The sequence below is a fragment of the Nuphar pumila genome, chromosome 14, assembly GCF_984573655.1.
Source record: "Nuphar pumila chromosome 14, dmNupPumi1.hap1.1, whole genome shotgun sequence".
NCBI classification, from domain to species: Eukaryota; Viridiplantae; Streptophyta; class Magnoliopsida; order Nymphaeales; family Nymphaeaceae; genus Nuphar; species Nuphar pumila.
This window is the reverse complement of record NC_143262.1, coordinates 89,336,962-89,356,962: the sequence shown is the minus strand read 5'-3', so window position 1 is coordinate 89,356,962 and position 20,001 is coordinate 89,336,962. Positions and strand designations below refer to the sequence as shown.

Genomic DNA, 20,001 nt, shown 5'->3' with positions numbered 1-20,001 from the left:
ATCCCATTAATAATTGGATCCAAGTTTAGTATACGTTTTGCATTCAATCCCGAACCCAAATCCAACTAAAAACCTGACCAAATGAAGTGTAAATACCGGGTTTTAAGCTAGTTGGATCCGGGTTTGGTTTTATCCTTTTTATCTGAATCTAAATCCAAATCCGATTAAGTCGGACTTGATAATGCCTCGATCCGACCCGAATCCGAACCCGAACCGTTTACATCCCTAGGAATGAGATAGGGCATTATTGTCATCAACCCCATGAGGGGAAAACCTTATCATTCCATAAACCCTAGAATTCAGCTCTCCGTCGGGGGGAGAGAGAGAGAGAGAGAGTTAAAGACGAGGTATTCTTCTTCGCCCCTATTCTCTATGAATCGATAGCAGTATCTCTTGCGTTTGGTTTTAACATCATATTGTCCTATGTTTTTTTGCTTCGATTTTCCCTTTGTATCGTGCATACAGTGATGGCGGACCTGGGGTTTAAGGGTTTTCTTTTCATGCCGGTTGATCGGGAATCGGAGGATCTCGCCTTTCTTCTTGCCTTTCGTTTTGGGATTACTCGAGTATTGTAATTTAGGCACTGCTGCGTCGAATTTGAATCTGTATTTCTTGTTTTTTCTTTTAATATACCTTTTCTTGTTCTGAATGAGTTTGGGGTTTGACATTTTGATTTGCGTTCTGCTGGATTTCTTTATCCGTATAGTTGAAACCAGGGATTGGCGTTTGGCCTTTGCTTTATTTTCTGTAGTTGTCTCTTATCATTTTTCCTTCGGGATGATTAGTGTTTTGTGTGTCTTACGGATGGGCTCGGCATGTTAAAGTTCTTTCCGATCCAGTTGTTTAGATTTGTCCAATTAGCATTTGGTGTTGCTTTCATTTTTCATTCGTGGTTATAGGGCATTTATTAATTTCATAGTTTTTATACTTTGAATTAGGAAGAGATATGCTTCTGCCACTGCTGTTTCTTTTCTTTAATTCTCTTTTGCTTTCTCGTTTCGTGATTATGGGGCCTTTCTTATGGAGGGATCTATTCTTTAATTATATAATATTTTCATTTCACAGTGTAACCTCTAGGTGATTTAGGTTTTTGGGCATTTGGAGAATGTTTTTGATATATGAGATAACGAATATGCTCTTCGGATTTTTAGATTTTAATTTGGTACTACCATATCATTCCAATTTTGTTGTTTCTTTTTCAAGATAAGTAGAAAGAATAAGACAAAATACTCTGCGAGTTTGGTGTGGTTGTGGTTCAGGCCTCGTATACATGTGCAGTTTGGAGAGTTCTCAACTTGTTTCTTATTGCTAAGTTACTTTGTGTAGTACATCTTTATGGCCTCTGTGTGCGAGGGAGAAGGAAGTGGGAGATATTCTGTTTTCATGGTGATTGTTAAACCAGCTAGGCAAATATTTTGTTCAGCTGCTGAAAATTTTAATAGATCAGTCGTGAGTGCATGCTGACTGTTGGCAAGATTGTCTTTATTGGAATTTTCCACAAAGAGTTGATTTTAAAAAGTATCTTGTCTCTGAGTTGGATAGAATTTTTTACTCAATTGAGATGGAAGCAATGTCGTTTGAATAATGAGATAGGTGTTAGTGTATCCTGAATGTTTGAGCTCTTGAAGATGTCTGTTGACATCAGAAGCTCATTTTTCCATTTTGAGAAGTTTTTTTTTTCCTTTTCTATTTCATTTGTTTCAATTAAAAAATGTAGAATGATGTGTCTACGTGCATTTTTCTGCCAATGTTTCTTCTCACAAGATGCATATTTTTTCTATTGCATTCCATTTGTACTGCTTTTTGACAATTTCTACATGCATTATCTTGTTTCTATCGATGACCTTATTTGTCTTATAGGTGACTTGGTCTCGAGATTTTAGTTAACGTATTTGATATATTCTTCCATTTTTGTTGCTAAGCCTGCACTTGGAACTTTGGTGTTTCACAATATAAATGTGTACGTGTAGCTTGCGTGCAGGGCATGCTTTATCTTCTTTGTTTGTTCCAATGCCTCATTTCTGACTATGTTCTCATCCTCTGGTTCAGCCATAGCCATGGTGTCCCTTAAGCTGCAGAAACGCTTAGCTGCTAGTGTTCTCAAGTGTGGCAAGGGAAAAGTATGGCTTGATCCCAATGAAGCCAGCGAGATCTCCATGGCCAATTCTAGTGAGTTTTATCACTTTCTTCATTGAGATTGCACACAAACCAAGAATTCAACCCAAGCCTAATCTCTGAATTGTTTTGGTCCTTTTTGGTGATTCTTTGTCTTTTACAATTGTTTCCACATTGAGTTTGTCGCACCATATATATATGTGCATCTAATTGAATGTCACACATTCCAATTTAACTATTTCATTTATTATGTAGGTAACAAATTGTGATAGTTAATACATAATTTGCTTCTCTTTTATTATCAAATTTCTGGAATTTATGTGTTTATAACAAATGGGAGATTATTCCACATTATAATCAATGTGATAAATTGTCGAGTTGTTTCAGGAAGGTTTGAATCGTGATCATTTGAAGGGACCATGCTCCCAGTCTTTGGTATCAATTAATGTGGGGGGAAAATATAGTTTGTATGAATTTGGAAATTGCGAATCTGTGAATCTGGACAGTTAGGAATTGCACCTTGATGGAAATCTTCGTGGATTGGAGATGTAGTTTTTCATTATGATTCTTTTCTTAATTCAGTTGTTGGAGTTGTATAGGAGTTGGCATTATCTGGTTATGAATGGCTTCTACAATTTGTTTTACGGAGCTATCCTCAATGCCTACAGTAAAAGCCGTTCCATCTTATATGGATGGAATGGTAGCGGCCAGACAACCGTAGTTATGGATCCACAGATGAATGGCTCGTACTGCTGTTTGTCTACTGAATCCATCTCACATCTCTGATTTTCTAACTTGAAGTATTGGGTCTGGGTTGATTCATTGGATTCTGATATTTTGCTCTATTTGTTTGGCTACTTTGCCATCTAAGTTTTCTCATATACTATTCGGTATTTCAATTTCTTTTATAAAATGTAACCCATTTTTCAATATATTCTTTCACAACAAGAAATTATACATTACCTAAATTTAATCATGATGGTACTAATATTTGTTTTCATGCTCGAAAATCCAATTATAGCAAAAAAGACTGGTACTGTTTATAAATTTATAGAACATGACTTTATTGTGTTTATCTCCCAATACATTATATTTGCACTTTGCTTGCTAATTTTTTGTTATGCATGTTCAGTGCTACTGTCAGATCAGTGTTTTGGGCTATTCATATTATGAGACATGAAAATGTGTGTTGTTCCAACATTGTGTTTGCCGTGTGAAGATTCTGTACATTAGTCTTATCTTTTCTTAATGCTGTTGGTCAAACATCGGTCTTATACATAAAATATATTTGTGTTTAACTTTGTTCCTATTTTCTATACTTTGCGATTTCTAAGATAGAAGCAGCTTGCAGGGTTAGGTCTGCAACTTATTGGTTAGACTAGAGTTACCGGAAGTGCCTAGTTTGTTTGGGAAGCACATTGCCCTTTAATGGGAAGCGCATTGCCCTTTAATGGGAAATGCGCTTCCCATTAATGGAGTGAGTTACCTTGTTAAAAACTTTTTTAAAGTCGGTGGACAGTTTTACCCTTTTTTTAAATTTTTTTAGCAAAAGAATAAAAGAAAATATTTTGTTAATGAAGGCAAAATGGGCATTTTCCAAAAAATCGTAAAGAAACAAAAACCCAATTCATTAGGGTTTCTTGTTTCACATTTTCGGAACTCTCTCAAGTTCTCAGTCACCGGTAGTGTTCCACTGATCTCCGACAACCTCCACCGACATTCGGCATCCTTCACCGACTTCCACTGTCCTCCATCGACCTCCGACAACCTTTGACCTCCAGTGATGGGTATCTTTAGATACGTACACCCACCCCTTTTCCTTTTTCTCTGTTTCTCTCTCTCTAACTCTCCTCTCCCTCTCTCTATCCCTCTATCTCTTCTCTCACTCATTCTCACTGTCGCTCTCTCTCTCTCGCTCACCCTCACTCTTATCACTCTCTCTATCTCTGTTTCTCTCTCTCAGCCAAGATGAGTATTTTTGAAAATAGACTAGTATTCTGTAAGACTAGGTATAGACCTGAAGGTAGATCACACACGATTTCCTTTAGAAGTTGTAGAGTTTGTCCTTAATAATGAATCAATTCTGATAAATCATTATACACATGATGGAAGACAAACAAATAAATTCAATACAAACGATTTCCTGTCGTGTTTTCCTCTGCCACACTATTGCCTGTCAATTTTTTTGTTTCCAATGCAATATTGAAATTTACTTTCACCAAAGAGATGATAAACTCATATACAGGGGCTCATGTTAAGCAAAATATGTCTGTAGTTGGGACTTTTTAAAATGGTCCATGCTTGGTCTGTACTGAAGTTGATGAGACCTGACCAACTCATAAATGTTGTAATGGCCAGTTCACCAGGTTCTACCTTTTGTAGGCCCAATCCACTTCAAAATCAGAGTTTGATCCTGGCTCAGAAAATATTGGACTTGTGCTTTATGAAACATGCCCACATATCAAAGGTAACCATGTACAATATAGAATTACACTTTTAAGCTGCACTGGGATGACTGCCAGGAAAAATTGGCCACAGTATCTGATTATGCAGAATAGACTCACAAGGAAATCATCTAATAAAAGACAATATTGAACAACAGAATGAGGGGCCGAGGCTTATAGTTTTTTAGATGAAACTATGAAGGATATCCAATGTGCTTTGTAGTTTGTAAGAGAAATTCAGCCATATTATAGGCTCAAGAATCACAATCATAACAAGCACATGAAACTTGCTAATGTAGTGTACACTTCCAACTACACATAGCTAAAGACAAGTTCTTTTCAAAGTCATGATCCTATTCAGTCATAAAAAATAAATTAACATTATAGCCATTTCAGTAATTTGAAAAATAGAAAGATATTTGAGAGAAAGTATGGGTTACATACTATGTGTGAGAAAATCCATAATAAAAATTATAAAATAAAAGAAGAAATTCTCAAGACAATTGATCAAATTATACAAGCCAATTAATTATTCCCTATTGATGCAAGAAACACATTTTTTTTATTTTGAAATACCCAAAAAATCAAATTTCAAACATCCCAGAACTCGCCCGAGTCAGGCCGAGTCAAGCCCGAGTTTTGGCAAACCGAGTTTGCCTTGTTGGGTTGACTCGCTGAAGGGCCGAGCCAAGCCGAGAAAACACTGATAGAAACAACTGTTCTTGATGAAGAATACTGAGATTATGTTCGTTTAGCATTAATAATAAAAAAACCCATCTACAAGATGATCAAATTTTGTAATCGGTATGACCATCAACATGTTGGGAGAAATCAAAGACAATCTAAAAGGACAACTAGATTTGTATGAAAAAATTCATAGGATTGTTTCAAATAGATGTGATATAATGAATGTGCTCCTCCATAGCCTAACCCACATGCTTACTCCAAAATATTATGAGTCAAAGTATCTCAAGATCCCAGCACCAAGTTGGGTAAACGAGTTTCTCCTAGTAAAAAATTTATTCTATCTATTTAATAAGGTTTAAACTTTGATTACCAATTATAGGGCCTTTCTTATCATAAAATTTGATCATTTTGTAGATGGGTTTTGTGATCATTAATGCTAAACAAACAAAATCCTAGTATTTTTTATCAAGAACAACTGTTTTTGTCGTAACAACCCTAATTTTCATAGTCTATTTTCATAGTCTCATCAGTGTATGATTGGTTCTACCCACTCTATCTATCTGATATGATTGAAAGCCTTAAGCTCTCTCTTATATCAGGCAAGTGCTTTAGAGTAGTATAATGTAAAACAAATCTTGTTTTTGCAATCTTTATTAGCTTCAATTTTTAATTACTTTTTGAAGATTTCTAATGTTTTTGAATGATTGGTGATAGATTTCATAATTTTTTTATTTTGCAAATATCTCTATCCAAACTAATGAAACTCATGTGCCAAAATTTTGAAGATTAAATTAATGCAAGGTGACTAGAAAATCTACGTATATGTTTGCCTTAATTCTTTACCAGCTAACTTGCAATTTGCTGCATTGTTTGTAATCACCTACACTACATTTGAATGCCCCACAATTTTAAATCCAATCTTAAAAACTCGACAATATTTGCAATCGATCATTGCACATTAGAAAAGTCGCTCGCATATAAGAACATCGATAAAAAACAATTTGATTTAAGTATATTTATCAGGTGTTTGTTCTTTGTATGTGTTCAATCATCTAAGACAATGAAAACTCTAAACTCAAACTTTTTTTAAAATTCACTTAACTCCCTATAAACACACTCTTTCTCACTGTCAAACAATATTGTTCGAGCTTTTTCATATGATGGGGGCTTATATCTAGGCACTTTACTAATTGCTGATATCATCTCTTCTCAATATGGTAATTAAAGAACATTAAAGGGTATGTCATTTGTACAAACAAACCTAATAATTTTATGATTTATATTATTTCTTTCTACTTTTTTAAAGGTATTACGAATATCAATTATCCTTCGGCTTTCATTAGATGCAAAAGAAGATATAGTCATACTATTAGGCTTCGGTTTATCAAATTTTTGATATTTTCAACTCAAATGTACTTGATAAAACTTTAACTTGTTGAACTTGCCTCTTAATTTTTCTTTTCAACTTTTCATTTTTTGCAACTTTAGGACAAAAGGCAATCGTAACACTTTATGCCTTTGGAGCTCCCATTTAGATGTGCAAAAACTTGAGGATATGACCTATGATAAATATTTTTACAGTGCTTGCACATAAAAACCTGAGATCCACCTTTCTTTTCTTGCCTACTATTTTTTTTTCAATACATGGTGCCATAGCATTATTGTTTTATGCATGATAGGTGGTTCTGACTTTTTTGAGTCATCTAAGTCATTCTTCTTAATCTTCCTCGTCAAAACAATTTTCTTTTCCTTCCTCAAAATGATATGGACAATCAGACCCCCTTACCCTTTCTGACATTTTCATTCTCAACAACACTAAAAGATTCATGTTCTAAATTGCAAAAAAGAATCATCCTCATCACCATAATTGTCGAGATTGTAGTTTGTGATAGTTATTAGTGAAGCAAAAAACAAGCAAATATACTTGCGTCATAAAAGTATATGCATCAGTCTATACCAGAGTTACCAGAAGCGCCTAGGTAAAAGGGGAAGCGCGCTTCGGAAGCGCGAAATGTCACGCTTCGAAGCGTGAGGGGAAGCGTCCCCCTTTTTTGGAAAGCGTGCTTCCCTTTTATGGGAAGCACTCTTTCCATTTATGGGAATCACTCTTTCCATTTATGGGAAGCGCGCTTCCCCATTTTTTTTCATTTTTTTTTCGCTTCCCCCCTCGCTTTCGGTTCACTTCCTAGGTCGCTTCCAAGGTGGTTCAAAATTTTCTTCTAAGTGATCCCCCGCTTCCTAAATTTTTGAAAGTGCCTCGCTTCCCGCTCCCGCTTCCTCGACTGGTAACTCTGGTCTATACCCAGTCTTTGCATAATGCTAGTCCATTTCCAAAAATACTCATCTTGGATGATTCAAACCAGTATCATAGGTGTCATTGACATAATTGCAACAACACCAACTGAACAAATTGCAAATCACGTCAATGGCTACCGCTGCGCAAAGAGAATAGGTGAAGCCTTAAAACTGGATAAAGAAATGAAGGCCAGAGGGGTGGAATCTAGCATTGCTACTTCAACTAATTTTATTGATTTAGTTTGTAAAGACGAGAGGATGGACGAGGCATTACAAATGTTCAGTATGTTGGAAAGAGGCCCTCTACCAAACATCCTGACCTACAGTTGCCTGATTGATGGTTACTGCAAAGCTCAAGATATTCAAAGTGCAAGAAGAGATGGAAAGATAGAGAGTGCGATAAGAGTGAGAGCGATAGTGAGAGAGTGAGTGACAAATAGAGAGAGCGAGAGAGAAACAAAGATTGAGAGAGTGATAAGAGTGAGAGTTAGAGAGAGCGATAGTAAGAGACAGAGTGAGTGAGAGAAGGGATGAAGTGATAGAGAGAGCAAGAGGAGAGAGAGAGAAATAGAAAGGAAAAGTGGTGGGTGTACGTACCTGAAGATACCCATCGTCGGAGGTTGGTGGAGGACACTGGAGGTCGGTGAAGGATGCCAGAGGGCAGTGGAGGTCGCCGAAGATTGGTGGAACACTACTGGTGGCCGAGAACTTGAGAGAGAGAGGGAGAGAGTTTTGAAAATGTGAAACAAGAAACCCTAACGATTTGGGTTTTTGTTTCTTTACGATTTTTTTGAAAATGCCCATTTTGCCTTCATTAACAAAATATTTTCTTTTATTTTTTTTAGTAAAAAAGGTTTAAGAAAAGGGTAAAATTGTTTGCTAACTTTAAAAAAGCTTTTAACAAGGTAACTTGCTCCTTTAATGGGAAGTGTGTTTCCCATTAAAGGGAAGCTCATTTTCCATTAAAGGGGAACAAACTTCCCATTAAAGGGGGACATACTTTCCAATCAAACTAGGTGCTTCCTCGTGCATTTTGGAAGCGTCATGTTTCGCGCTTTCAAAGCGTGTTTCAGGAAAATGCGCTTCCCCGAGGCTATTGGCGCTTCCGGTAACTCTGGTTTATTCTTCACCTCATTCTTGAAACGATTTGGTTGATTTTCTCGTCACTATAAACCATGTGAAGTATGACTCAGGATCTCGGTTTGTAATCATGCTTTGATTACCATGCCTGAGATCGTGAACACAATTGTTGGAGCTTGAATTTTTACCAGCCAGCATGATATTGAAAAAGTAATACATAAAACCAACTGTATGCAATGGGTTTGCCATAGGATATAATAATTGCCATTGTCCTCGTAGGAGCTTGATTAGTTATTATGGATTTGGCAGGCCTGCTAAATTTGCCTCATAATATGTGCTGCAACCAAGGGCTAGGAGGGAGAAGTGGAGGGGAAAATATAGCAGTTTGATAAACTTCTTTGGAAATGGCTCCTTATACTCCTAGAGGCTTAACACACACGCACACGCACACGCACACGCACACGCACATATATATATATATATATATATATATATATATATATGGAGTAGTAACCAATGTCTCCACTTGTGGAGGGGTGACAATCAATTTTCCTATAACGGTTGGGTTACATCAAGGATTTGCTTTAAGCCCTTTCCTATTTGCTATAGTGATGGATGAGCTTATGAGATCAATTCAAGAAAATGTGCCGTGGTGTATGTTGTTTGCTGATGATATTGTTTTGATTGATGAGTCTAAAGCTGGGGTTAATGTTAAGTTAGAATTATGGAGACAGACATTGGATGCAGGAGGTTTTAAGTTGAGTAAGAGTAAGACAGAATACATGGAATGTCGGTTTAGTAAGCAACGAAGTAGTGATGGGAGTGTAGTGAAGCTTGGTGAGCAAGAAATATTGGTGGATGATTGTTTCAAATATTTGGGATCTATCATTCAAAAGTATGGAGAAATTGATGGAGATGTAAATCATAGGATAAAGGTTGGGTGGATGAAATGGAAAGTGCAACTGGAGTGTTGTGCGATCGTAGAATGCCATTGCGGTTGAAGGGAAAGTTTTATAGGACGACTATTAGGCCCGCTTTACTATATGGTACGGAATGTTGGGCTGCCAAGAGACATCATATTCAAAAAATGAGTGTAGCTAAGATGCGTATGCTGAGATGGATGTGTGGAAACACAATAAAAGATAAGATTCAGAATGAGGAGATACGTAAGAAAGTAGGCGTTGCACCCATTGAAAATAAGATGAGAGAGAATCGTTTACGGCGAAGGCCTAGTGATGCTCCAGTTAGAAGGATGGAGAAATGGGAAAATATATTAGTTAAAAGAGGTCGGGGTAGGCCTAGGAAGACATGGATGGAGGTGATAGGAAAGGATATGAATGCTTTGAACCTCACCGAGGACATGGCATTGGATAGAAATGATTGGAGGAGAAGGATTCATGTGGAAGACCCAGAATGATTTTCTTTTTTTGGTTCATATCGCCGACCCCAATTGTTTTGGGATGAAGGCGTAGTTGTTGTTGTTGTTGTTATATATATATATATATATATATATATATATATATATATATATATATATATATATATATATATATATATATAAAGGGTCCGTGCTAAACCCATTTGGTGCTAAACCGTGTGCTAAATGGGTTTATCTGCTTTTCCGGTGCTTTTTATGAAATTCTGGCCCTATAAATGTGTTGGGCATGGTCGATTTACTAAGAATCCATTGTGTTGGAATCAAACTCTTCAAGAGCTGATCCCTATAAAATCAAGTACATAGATCACATCTGTATGGTTAGAATTTAAAAATAAAATAAAAAAAGCCTGAAAAACCTATTTAGCATGCGGTTTATCACCTGCCCATTACTCTCTCTCTCTCTATATATATATAGATCACTAGAATATGAGAACTGGAAATATGGGCATTTCCAGCTTTTTTTTTAAATCCAACTATGTGGATGTGCTTGGCATGGTGAATTTGCTAGGAATCAACTGTTGGATAGTGTATTTTCATGAAAAAATGTGATTTTTGAATGCTTGAATATTTATGATGATTATGAGCCATTGATTTTAAAGCCTTAAAAAAATCTCCTTTAGGCATCAAAATCGGATGATTCAAGAGCGGGTTCTTATAAAACCAAGCATGTAGATCACATCCGTACAGTTAGATTCAAGAGAAAAGAGCAAAAATTCCATGAAAATTATGGTTCACACTTTAGTTCTCATATTGTAGTGACTCATATATATATATATATATATATTAAAGGCCTAATGTGAATTATGAATATACCTTTCTACAATAAACAGAACTTCAAAATACCCCTGTTACACGATTAAATACAAATATGTTCCGGGTGCCATCTTTAACAAGGCCGTGCCTTGATGTCAAAACACTTTTTTGGTTTTGCCATTTCCAACTGCAAGTCGAGCAATCAAACATGTAAATGGTAAATTTCTCATACTGGTTGCTTACAGTTTGGGCACTAATGCTTGCCAATTCTCACAAGCACATATTCATAGAGTCAAGCAAAGTTGTGAAAATGGAGTACAGTATAAGTGAATCAAATGTGGTTGATTTGCTCATATCTGGCGAGATTAGATAACTGTATTTCTTCTCATATTGCTATCACCTTTGAAAAATGCGAGCAAGCATGACCTTTAACTTTTGTTAGTGTCATTTATGAATTGCCTTATGAGATGAATGTAAGCGATCTTGGATTTCTAATGATCAGATTGGAAATGTTATTATATGCAGGGCAAAACATAAGAAAGCTGGTCAAGGACGGCTTTGTGATAAAAAAGCCAACAAAAATCCATTCACGATCACGGGCTCGTCGTGCTTTGGAGGCAAAGCGGAAGGGCAGGCATTCAGGATATGGTAAGCGTAGGGGTACTAGGGAGGCCAGGCTGCCAACCAAGATTCTTTGGATGAGGAGGATGAGGGTGCTGCGTCGATTACTGCGCAAGTACAGGGAAGCAAAGAAGATAGACAAACACATGTACCATGATATGTACATGAAGGTCAAGGGTAATGTTTTCAAGAACAAGCGTGTGCTTATGGAGAGCATTCACAAATCAAAGGCAGAGAAGGCAAGAGAGAAGACCCTGTCTGACCAGTTTGAAGCCAAGAGGGCTAAGAGCAAGGCAAGCAGGGAAAGGAAGATAGCACGAAGGGAGGAGCGTCTTGCTCAGGTGGGTCGTCAGTATCTTTTTGTTCCCTTTCTGTTTTAATCTCTAAAATTCATTCTTTAATCAGAATTTGCGTGAAAAGCCTAGAAACCTATAATTGTCAAAGAGATAACTTGTCTGAGCCTGAGATAAATGCACTGTGATAAACATGTTTTTAAAGACCAGGCGCACATGCACACTCACATACACTCTCTCTCTCTCTCTCTCACACACACACACACACACATTATATATTATTGCTATTGCTTTGATATATGTGGCAAAGTATAATTTGTCATTCTACTTTTCTCTGGAACAGGGACCAGGAGCACCGCCTGCATCACAATCAGCAGCAGAGTAATACACTATCCTGTTTTGTTCATTTCCTTCTCCGGATTGTTCTGTTTGTTCTATATGACTTTGGACTTCCTGTAATCTTTAGTCTCTTATTTCATTTTCTTTTCTTTTCTTTTCAGGGCACCTAAGAAAAAGAAGTGAATTCAATTTGTTTGATTCCTGACTAAAAGTTTTCGCGATTCTTATGAACGTGGAGAGATCTAGGGAGTATTAGTTGTGTAAGGACTTTCGTTTCATGAATTTGCGTTGAATTTTGCCTGGTAGGTGTTATAATTAGCAAGTCATCTCTTGTTTAATTTTGACACCTGTTTTTCTTATTACTTGTCAAAACGGTTTTGTTGAACATTGGTTGTTTCTTTCTTAGCATTTATGGTTTATTAAAAGGGAACCAAATTTACCAAATCAAGTTTGCTGATTGCAACTTTTAATTTTAAGCTAAAACTTATGCTCTTCATCAGTCTGTTTCTGTCTTTCATATTCGGCATGATGGGCACCATCACACCGTGGGAAAAGTAGCTGAGAATTGTTTCCGGAAGAGGGGCGTGGAAAACATTCTTAGGCTTCCTTGGCTGTTTGAATAAGATTCCCATTGGAAATTAATCACATGTTCTAAACTGGTTAATGTTATCATAGTAAAATTGGTCTAGTTTTTCAGGTCTTGGAAATGTTACCCTTATGTTTGCAAACACGCCCTTTCAAGCTCTCTTCAAGCAATGCGTTGGCCTTTAAAATTGACATTTCTTTTTTTCTCACCCAGAAAAGAAAATCAGAATGATCAAATTCCCTCCATTCTGAATGTCTTTTACTGGCACGGTTGGAAGTATCTTTTCCATGGAATCAAGAACTGCCACACCTCTATCCCCCAAATAACTAGATTGGCTTTACGAGCTCTTACATGCTGAACTAATGGAAAAAGCATAAATACTGTGATTTAAATGCGATATTTACGTTTTAAACGGCTATTTATAGCAAAAAAATCTTATATTTTTATTTTTAAATAATTTTTATTAATATTTTATTATAAAAAATATTTTTTATATTTTTGATTAATTTTTTATTGCCGAGATTTTGCCCAAAAAATGTGAGATTTATGGATTTTTTTCAATTTCTCGTGAGTTTTTGAAAAACGAGAAATTGCCCATAAAAACTTTTGTCACTATGGTTCAATATGAATAGTTTGTTGTAAATACCCATGAAAAAATGCATTTTGAAAATTAAGTTACCTAATATCCCATTTGTTGACCAAGAGCACAATAAGTATAGTGGCTAGCTTAACCTGAGTAAATCCCCTAGCAACAAACCTTGCTTTGAGACGCTCTAAACTACCGTCATTTTTCAGTCTAGTTTTAGACATCCATTTTGTACCACTGACATTCATATCAGCAGTCCGTGGAACTAGATTCAAATTCTTCTTTCACACCTTCAACCCATCCTGCGTGTTTTAAGGCGCTCTTAATTCCTCTTTGGCTCAAGAGAAATATTTAAAATTGAGTTTGGGGTAGAAGAAAAATGGTTTTTCTGTTTTTATACGAAAAATTAGACTCATAAAAAACATGTTTAGAAATAAAAATCTGGATAATAGGAGGATAAAGACATCAATATCCTTTATTAATCTCATCATATCCCATAAAAATGCAGGGAATCGATTTTGGTTTAAATTTATTTTTATTATAATCCTTCAAAAACGGAAAACTTCTACATTCAAAACTTCTTAGGCAATCATAATCAGTTTATTTTTTCAAATAAAAGCTCAAAAGGAGATTTCATTTGCACATTAGGAGATGACAGCTTATTTATTAACCAACATGAAGTAGAGAATGCTTCAACCCAAAACTGCGTGGGTACACCACTATGAAATATCATAGTAAGTCCAAGTTCAGTGATGGTCCGATGCTTTCTTTCAGCCATCTCGTTTTGCTTAGGAGTTTTTTAGGACATGCTTTTTGATGACGAATCCCATTGTCCTTCATATATAACTCAAGTTCTCTACTGTTAAACTCACCCCTTCGTTAGTTTGAAATATCTTTATATTTTTTCAAACTGAATTTTAACCATTTTATGAAACTCAACAAACTTTCTAAACAATTCAGATTTATCTTTCAACAGATATAGCCAAGAAAATCGAGAACATTAATCCATGAACATAACATAGATCCAAAAATTTTGAACAAAAGTAACTAAGGCCCAAAGATCATAATGAACCTTTTCAAAAAGTCCATGTTAGTGATCATTAATAAAAATAAAAGAAAGTTTACACATCTTCTCCATTTGACAACTCTCACATATAGAAGCTTGATTACCTTTGGTACTTAATGAAATAAAATTGTTTTTTTTTCAAGAAAATCAACTAAATGGCCAAGCCGTTGATGCCGAGTCTCCTTATTGACACATGGAGATCGACTAAAGAAGAAAACCTCCTTGTTGGTAGGACTAAATCTATAGAGATCTTCAATCATACTGCCTTTATTATCAACTTGTGGTTGTTCTTGTCTTTAATAACAAAGGCATTAAATAAAAATTCAACATCATATATGAAGTTAACTTATTGATAGAAATTATTTTTTTTTATTTTTCATTTCTGAAACCACAAGAACTTTTTCTAAGGCCAACGACTAATCACCACATTTTAGGTTAGACGACTCAATATGTGTGATGTCAAGTCGACTTCCATCACCTATCATACTTATGTAATTAAAACAGTTTACCTGGATCAGTGGTGATGACAGAAGCACCTGAATCAAGAAATCATGTGTGGTTTTGTCCATCTAAAACCTTCATAGCTGCCAGAGCTTTTGAGATGTCATCGTCCTGAAAGGTTTGGTTAAATTCATTGCTTGATGTTTTGGCTCGTTGCATATTTGACATATGACACTCTTGTCTTTGTTAATTTTTGAATATTTTCCAAGTTGATAGCTCTTAGGTTTTAGTTTGGATTCATTATTGAATTGATTTCTGTTGGTAGATTGATTAGCGTACATGAATTCACGTTCTTTGGTCTGGTTCTCCACACGATATAGGCAGTGTGATGGCTGATTCCTTCTTCTTCAGCATGAGCAATTTGCTTGGTTTCATGATTTTGAAGGCAACCACATCATCATATGGTTGTCTAATAGGTTTGATCACTGTAGCCACAAATGACTTGTAGCTAGAACCAAAACCATTCAAAAGCCAGAAAACTTTACCACCATCATCAACATGCTTTCCTATGGCAGCCAGTTCATCACAAATATTTTTAAAATTCTTGATATAATCATTTAAGATACAATCTCTTTAGAGAGTATGCACAAATCTCAACTTTGGTGCATTTTTAATTATTCACCTTTTTTATAATATTGTTGGGAGTCTTCGTTCGATCGATTTTTCCTAAAAGACCACCTAAGGAAGGTTTACAAAGCTCTTTCTTCTTTCCAATATTTTTATATGTGATAATTTTGCTAACTTGTCTGTTGACTTTTCAGCTGAACCAGCTTCTGATTTTCCTGCAAGGCTTAGTCACCATATTATGTGTTATTCTGCCTTTTTTTCTTACAAATATTATTGCCCTCTTGTTTATCACTTAACTTATTCAACAAGTCCAGTCCAGTCAGCCTGATTGCCAGACGTATTGCTTCCCTTGACTCACGTCCAACATTATCAACCCGATCTTATCAAGTAGTATGTGAATGTTACCTTTAGGTACAGACCACAACCTTTCATAAATTTTAATATCTTTTGTTGATTAAACTCAACAAATGGTATTGAAATGTAATGTTTAGTAGAAAATGAATTTTGTTGGACATTTTGGGTCTGAGTCCAACCCATCAGGTGACCCCCCGATAGTGGAGAGTTAAGAGGAGTTAGTGGGTGAAGGTTACTTTAATACGGAGAGACCACATTCCGGTAACCACCCCTATCTTCCACTATAAAAGGAAAAGGTTGAGGCTGTAGGTATGATGAGAGCCATCCGCCCAAATACCTTCATTATCTACATTCAAAAAATTCTCTATTAGGTTCAGGTCATGCTCACCATCGACCTAAGGCCTGAGCTCATTGTGGGCGTCAATAGGTTGAGAACGCCAAGCATCTGCACATCGTCTTAATGGTGTCTATAGGTACGCATTTATAATTCGGTTCTGTATTTGCAAATATGCCAATATTGGGTTATGAGACCACATACAACGCGCATTCTGCTGCGTGTGTGGGTGCATCAAGAGCGGTTTGTTTAAGCTCAGTGATGAAGGCGTATTTGTTTTCTCGCTGCTGACGTAGGCCTTGCCACATTTCAGTTGCGATCACCGGGTGGATAGCATAATCGGCGAAACAGGTTATATGTTAACGTCTACGCCTTAAATAGTTAACATCAAACTTTTTGGATGGAAGACTTTTTTGTCCTTTTCTCAAACCGTAGTTTCACAACTTTTGAATGGAGGATATTTTTGTCATTTCCTCGAACCGTCGTTTCAGGGCAAGAAAAGCAAGTAAGGGTGATTAAGTCTTTGCAACAACATCAAGAGTCCAATGCAAAGTTATGTCAACATACACGGGAATACGAGCCCCATGTGCATAAATACGTGGCGCTCGCCGAAGCCGCCCTTTGCAATGGAAGAGTGGTAGCATTCCTTTACAGGAATCAGATGACAGGCAAGTGCCATTTTACATCACCCTGGATGCAGCCCATCGTCGAAGACTGTCGGGTGCGGTGGGAGTCATCGTTATCAGGGCCGGTAACTGCTGCCAATGTCGGTCGCCGTGGGGCGACATGAGCGACGTGGGTGGTCGTTACCCTTGAGAGAGCCTATAGCTTTCGGTTTATGATAAAACCGAAAGCTAAGGTTTATTTTCAATTTAAAGTCGTGTATTAGATCCGCATAGTGGGTTCAGACTAGACCCAGACCCGTTATGGTTCAGGTCTGGGTTTGATCCAAACATCAAGTTGGATCTGACCCGGCTGAATTGGAAGCAGACCCATTTGGATTACGTGTCTGGTTCGACCCTACTTTACTAGATCTCAATTCGGTTTCAGAGATTTGGATATGATCTAGACCCATTTAAGGTTTCGGGTTTGGGTCGAACCAGGACTGGATCCTGTATGGACCGGGTCAACCCGGATCCTGTTTGGATCAGGTCAACCCAGATCCTGTTTGGATCAGGTCAACCCAGATCCTGTTTGAACCCGGTCAACCCAGATCCTGTTTAAACTCGGTCAGACCCATGTCCTATTTGGACAGGGTCCTGTATGGACCTGACTCGAACCCATTAGGGATCCGGGTCTGGATCTGATCCATAAGACCCAGTTCTTGTTAGGACCGGGTCAGACCCAGATCCTGTTTGGATCGAATAGGATCCGAAACAGGATCCAGGTGCTATTTATACCTGAACCGGATTAGTAACCGATACAGCCCTTTCCGAGACTAGTTCAGAGACACATTTGACCGGTTTCTTACATTTTTTTACCAGTTTCGAGATGTAGAGGCCCTGTTTTCATGAATTCATGAAAAAACAAAGATTTTTTTTATTTGGTTATAGGGTTTTATGAGCTTTTGTTCATGTTTTTTCACTAGTTTATTAGGTCCAAAACTGGTTCAGCCCCTTAGATGACCAGTTTGGAGTTGTTTCAAACTGGTTCAGAGCTGTTTTAGACCACTTTGAGTTATTATCAGACTGGTTCTAACTTGAGGATCTCGAGTTTTATCCATATGAGCTTGCTTTTGTTATTTTTAATCCTTTATAAGTGTTCATTATTAAAAAAAACATGACTTATGCATATTAATTTATGTATTTTATATTGGTTAAGTTATGCATGATGTTTTAAGCATGAATTATGACTAAATTCATGATAATTTATCATCAAAATTAGTTTATGCATATAAGTTAAAGCATAAACTTGTATTTTTATGATATAAAGTATATTTTGTCATGAATATACATGCATTAACACGTGTGCATGGGCATGCTTAATAATACAAATATGTTTTCTGTAAAAGATCTTGATTGATCGATTTATGCAATCACCAAAGTGATCTGAGTTGTATTGATTAAGAATTCTTTAGACTGTATTAAGATTCGTTATTATGATTGTGTGTGACTTAATTAAACAATGATTCTACCAAAAAGTAGGTCGTTTGTGTTTCAAATTCATACATGGTATAATAGCAGATGTGTATTCCAGCTCATGAAGCATGTTAGTACCCAAATGTACAGTGCTGAATTGCCTTTGCTTACATGATATGCTAGTTTCACCAATTGAAGTCAATTTTTTGTGAATTGAAGAGACGGAACAACTATGAGTATTGTCATTTTTGTCAAAGTAAAACGATAATAGCTCAACTGTGCTTATCTTAGAAAATATGAAAATAAAGGGTTTCACTTTTACCTTTTCACATGAGTCTCGTTTGAGCAATAATAAAGTTTTATCTTTCGTTCTTTGTTGTATCAGATTCTTTCCTTATCGACGGTTTTAATAACATTCTTCTTTTAGACAGATCTAATTTTTCAAACTGGAAAGAAATAGTGTTGGTCACTCTGGGTTATATGGACCTTGATTTGACTCATAGAACTGAGGAACATCTCGCTCTTATAGAGTAAAGCACAACCGAACAAAAGGCTACATCTGAGAAGTGAGAGCGCTTAAACAAACTTAGCTTATTACTTTTGTAATCTTGAGTGGCTAAGAATATTTGAGGCACCATTTCTCACCGTAGAAAATTGAAGGAATTTCTAGGAGCCATTGAGGCTCAATTTGTCAGTTTTAACAAGACAAGGGCTAATACGCTCATGTCCAAATTGGTATCTATGAATCAGTGACGGTCACATCCGACAACATATTTTGAAAATGAAGAACATTGCATCTCAGCTGAATGACATGAAGTTCACCATTTCTGATTCTTTCTTGGTCCATGTGATTTTGACCTCTTTGCCTACTGAATATTGATATTTTAAAATCTCCTACAACAGACATAATGATGAGTAGTCTTTTAATGACTTATTGTCTAAGTGTGTTAAGGAAGAGGAGAGACTAAAGGGTGAGAGGGTGCCGAGTACACATATGGCCTCTCATAAGGAAAACAAAGGTCGGGGTCAAAGAAAAGTACCTTCAAAATTTAGAATAAGAAGGCCTCTAGAGAGAGTTCTAACTCTTAGGTGAAAGCCAAATCCCAGGTAGAAGATATTTCTATAAAGTGTTTCTTCTGCTAGAAGGACATAAGAAGGTGGACTGCTTGAAGTATAAGAAATGACTAAAAAATAAAGGTAATAAGTCATTTGTTTCTCATGAGTGCAATTTGATTTATGTTCTATTGTATAGTTTATGCATTGATTCTGGTGTTACGGTACACATTGTCAACTCTTTGCAAGCATTTCTGAACAAAAAAGAACTAACAGAGCATGAACGAAGCATCTTCTCAGGAAATAAGATGTGTTCGCATCTCAAGAACGCTGGGACCTACAAAGTAGCGTTGGAATCGAGATTCATTTTGGATTTAGTTGATACATTTTATATTTCGTCCTATAGTCGAAACCTGATTTCAATTTTAAAACTTGATAATTATGGTTTTAGTTTTAAATTTGAAAACTCCAAGCTTGTTATTATAAAAAAATTTATTAATGTAGATTCTGCATATGTGTGTGATGGTTTGTTTCAGTTAAAAACCGAATTCTAAATTCAGTAATCTCATTCTATTGAGAACACATTAATTACCAATAAATGTGGTCTAAAAGAAGATCAATCCTACTTGCTTTGGCATTGAAGGTTAGGACATATCTCGAAAGAGAGAGTCCAAAGACTTGTGAAAGAAAGAATCCTTGGATCCCTTGATTTCACAGATATAAAGCCATGTGTTGACTATATAAAGGCTAAGCAGTCTAACACATATAAGAAAAATGCCAAACACAATAATGGAAAGTTGAAGATAGTGCA

General features: G+C 36.4%; 1 protein-coding gene and 1 non-coding gene across 2 annotated transcripts; both read left to right on the top strand.

The window, feature by feature from the left end:
* Positions 1 to 284: 284 nt before the first annotated feature.
* LOC149817337 (large ribosomal subunit protein eL19y) lies at positions 285 to 12,509 on the top strand. The gene is made up of 5 exons (XM_089988145.1): positions 285 to 347; positions 2,050 to 2,169; positions 11,338 to 11,774; positions 12,070 to 12,107; positions 12,227 to 12,509. Exons 2-5 carry the CDS (start codon positions 2,058 to 2,060, stop codon positions 12,246 to 12,248), a joined length of 609 nt encoding a protein of 202 aa, XP_089844271.1. The 5' UTR covers positions 285 to 347; positions 2,050 to 2,057; the 3' UTR covers positions 12,249 to 12,509.
* Positions 2,719 to 2,897, top strand: LOC149817338 (small nucleolar RNA snoR143). The gene has a single exon (XR_016427775.1). It is a non-coding gene; the product is annotated as a small nucleolar RNA snoR143 (small nucleolar RNA).
* Positions 12,510 to 20,001: the final 7,492 nt, after the last annotated feature.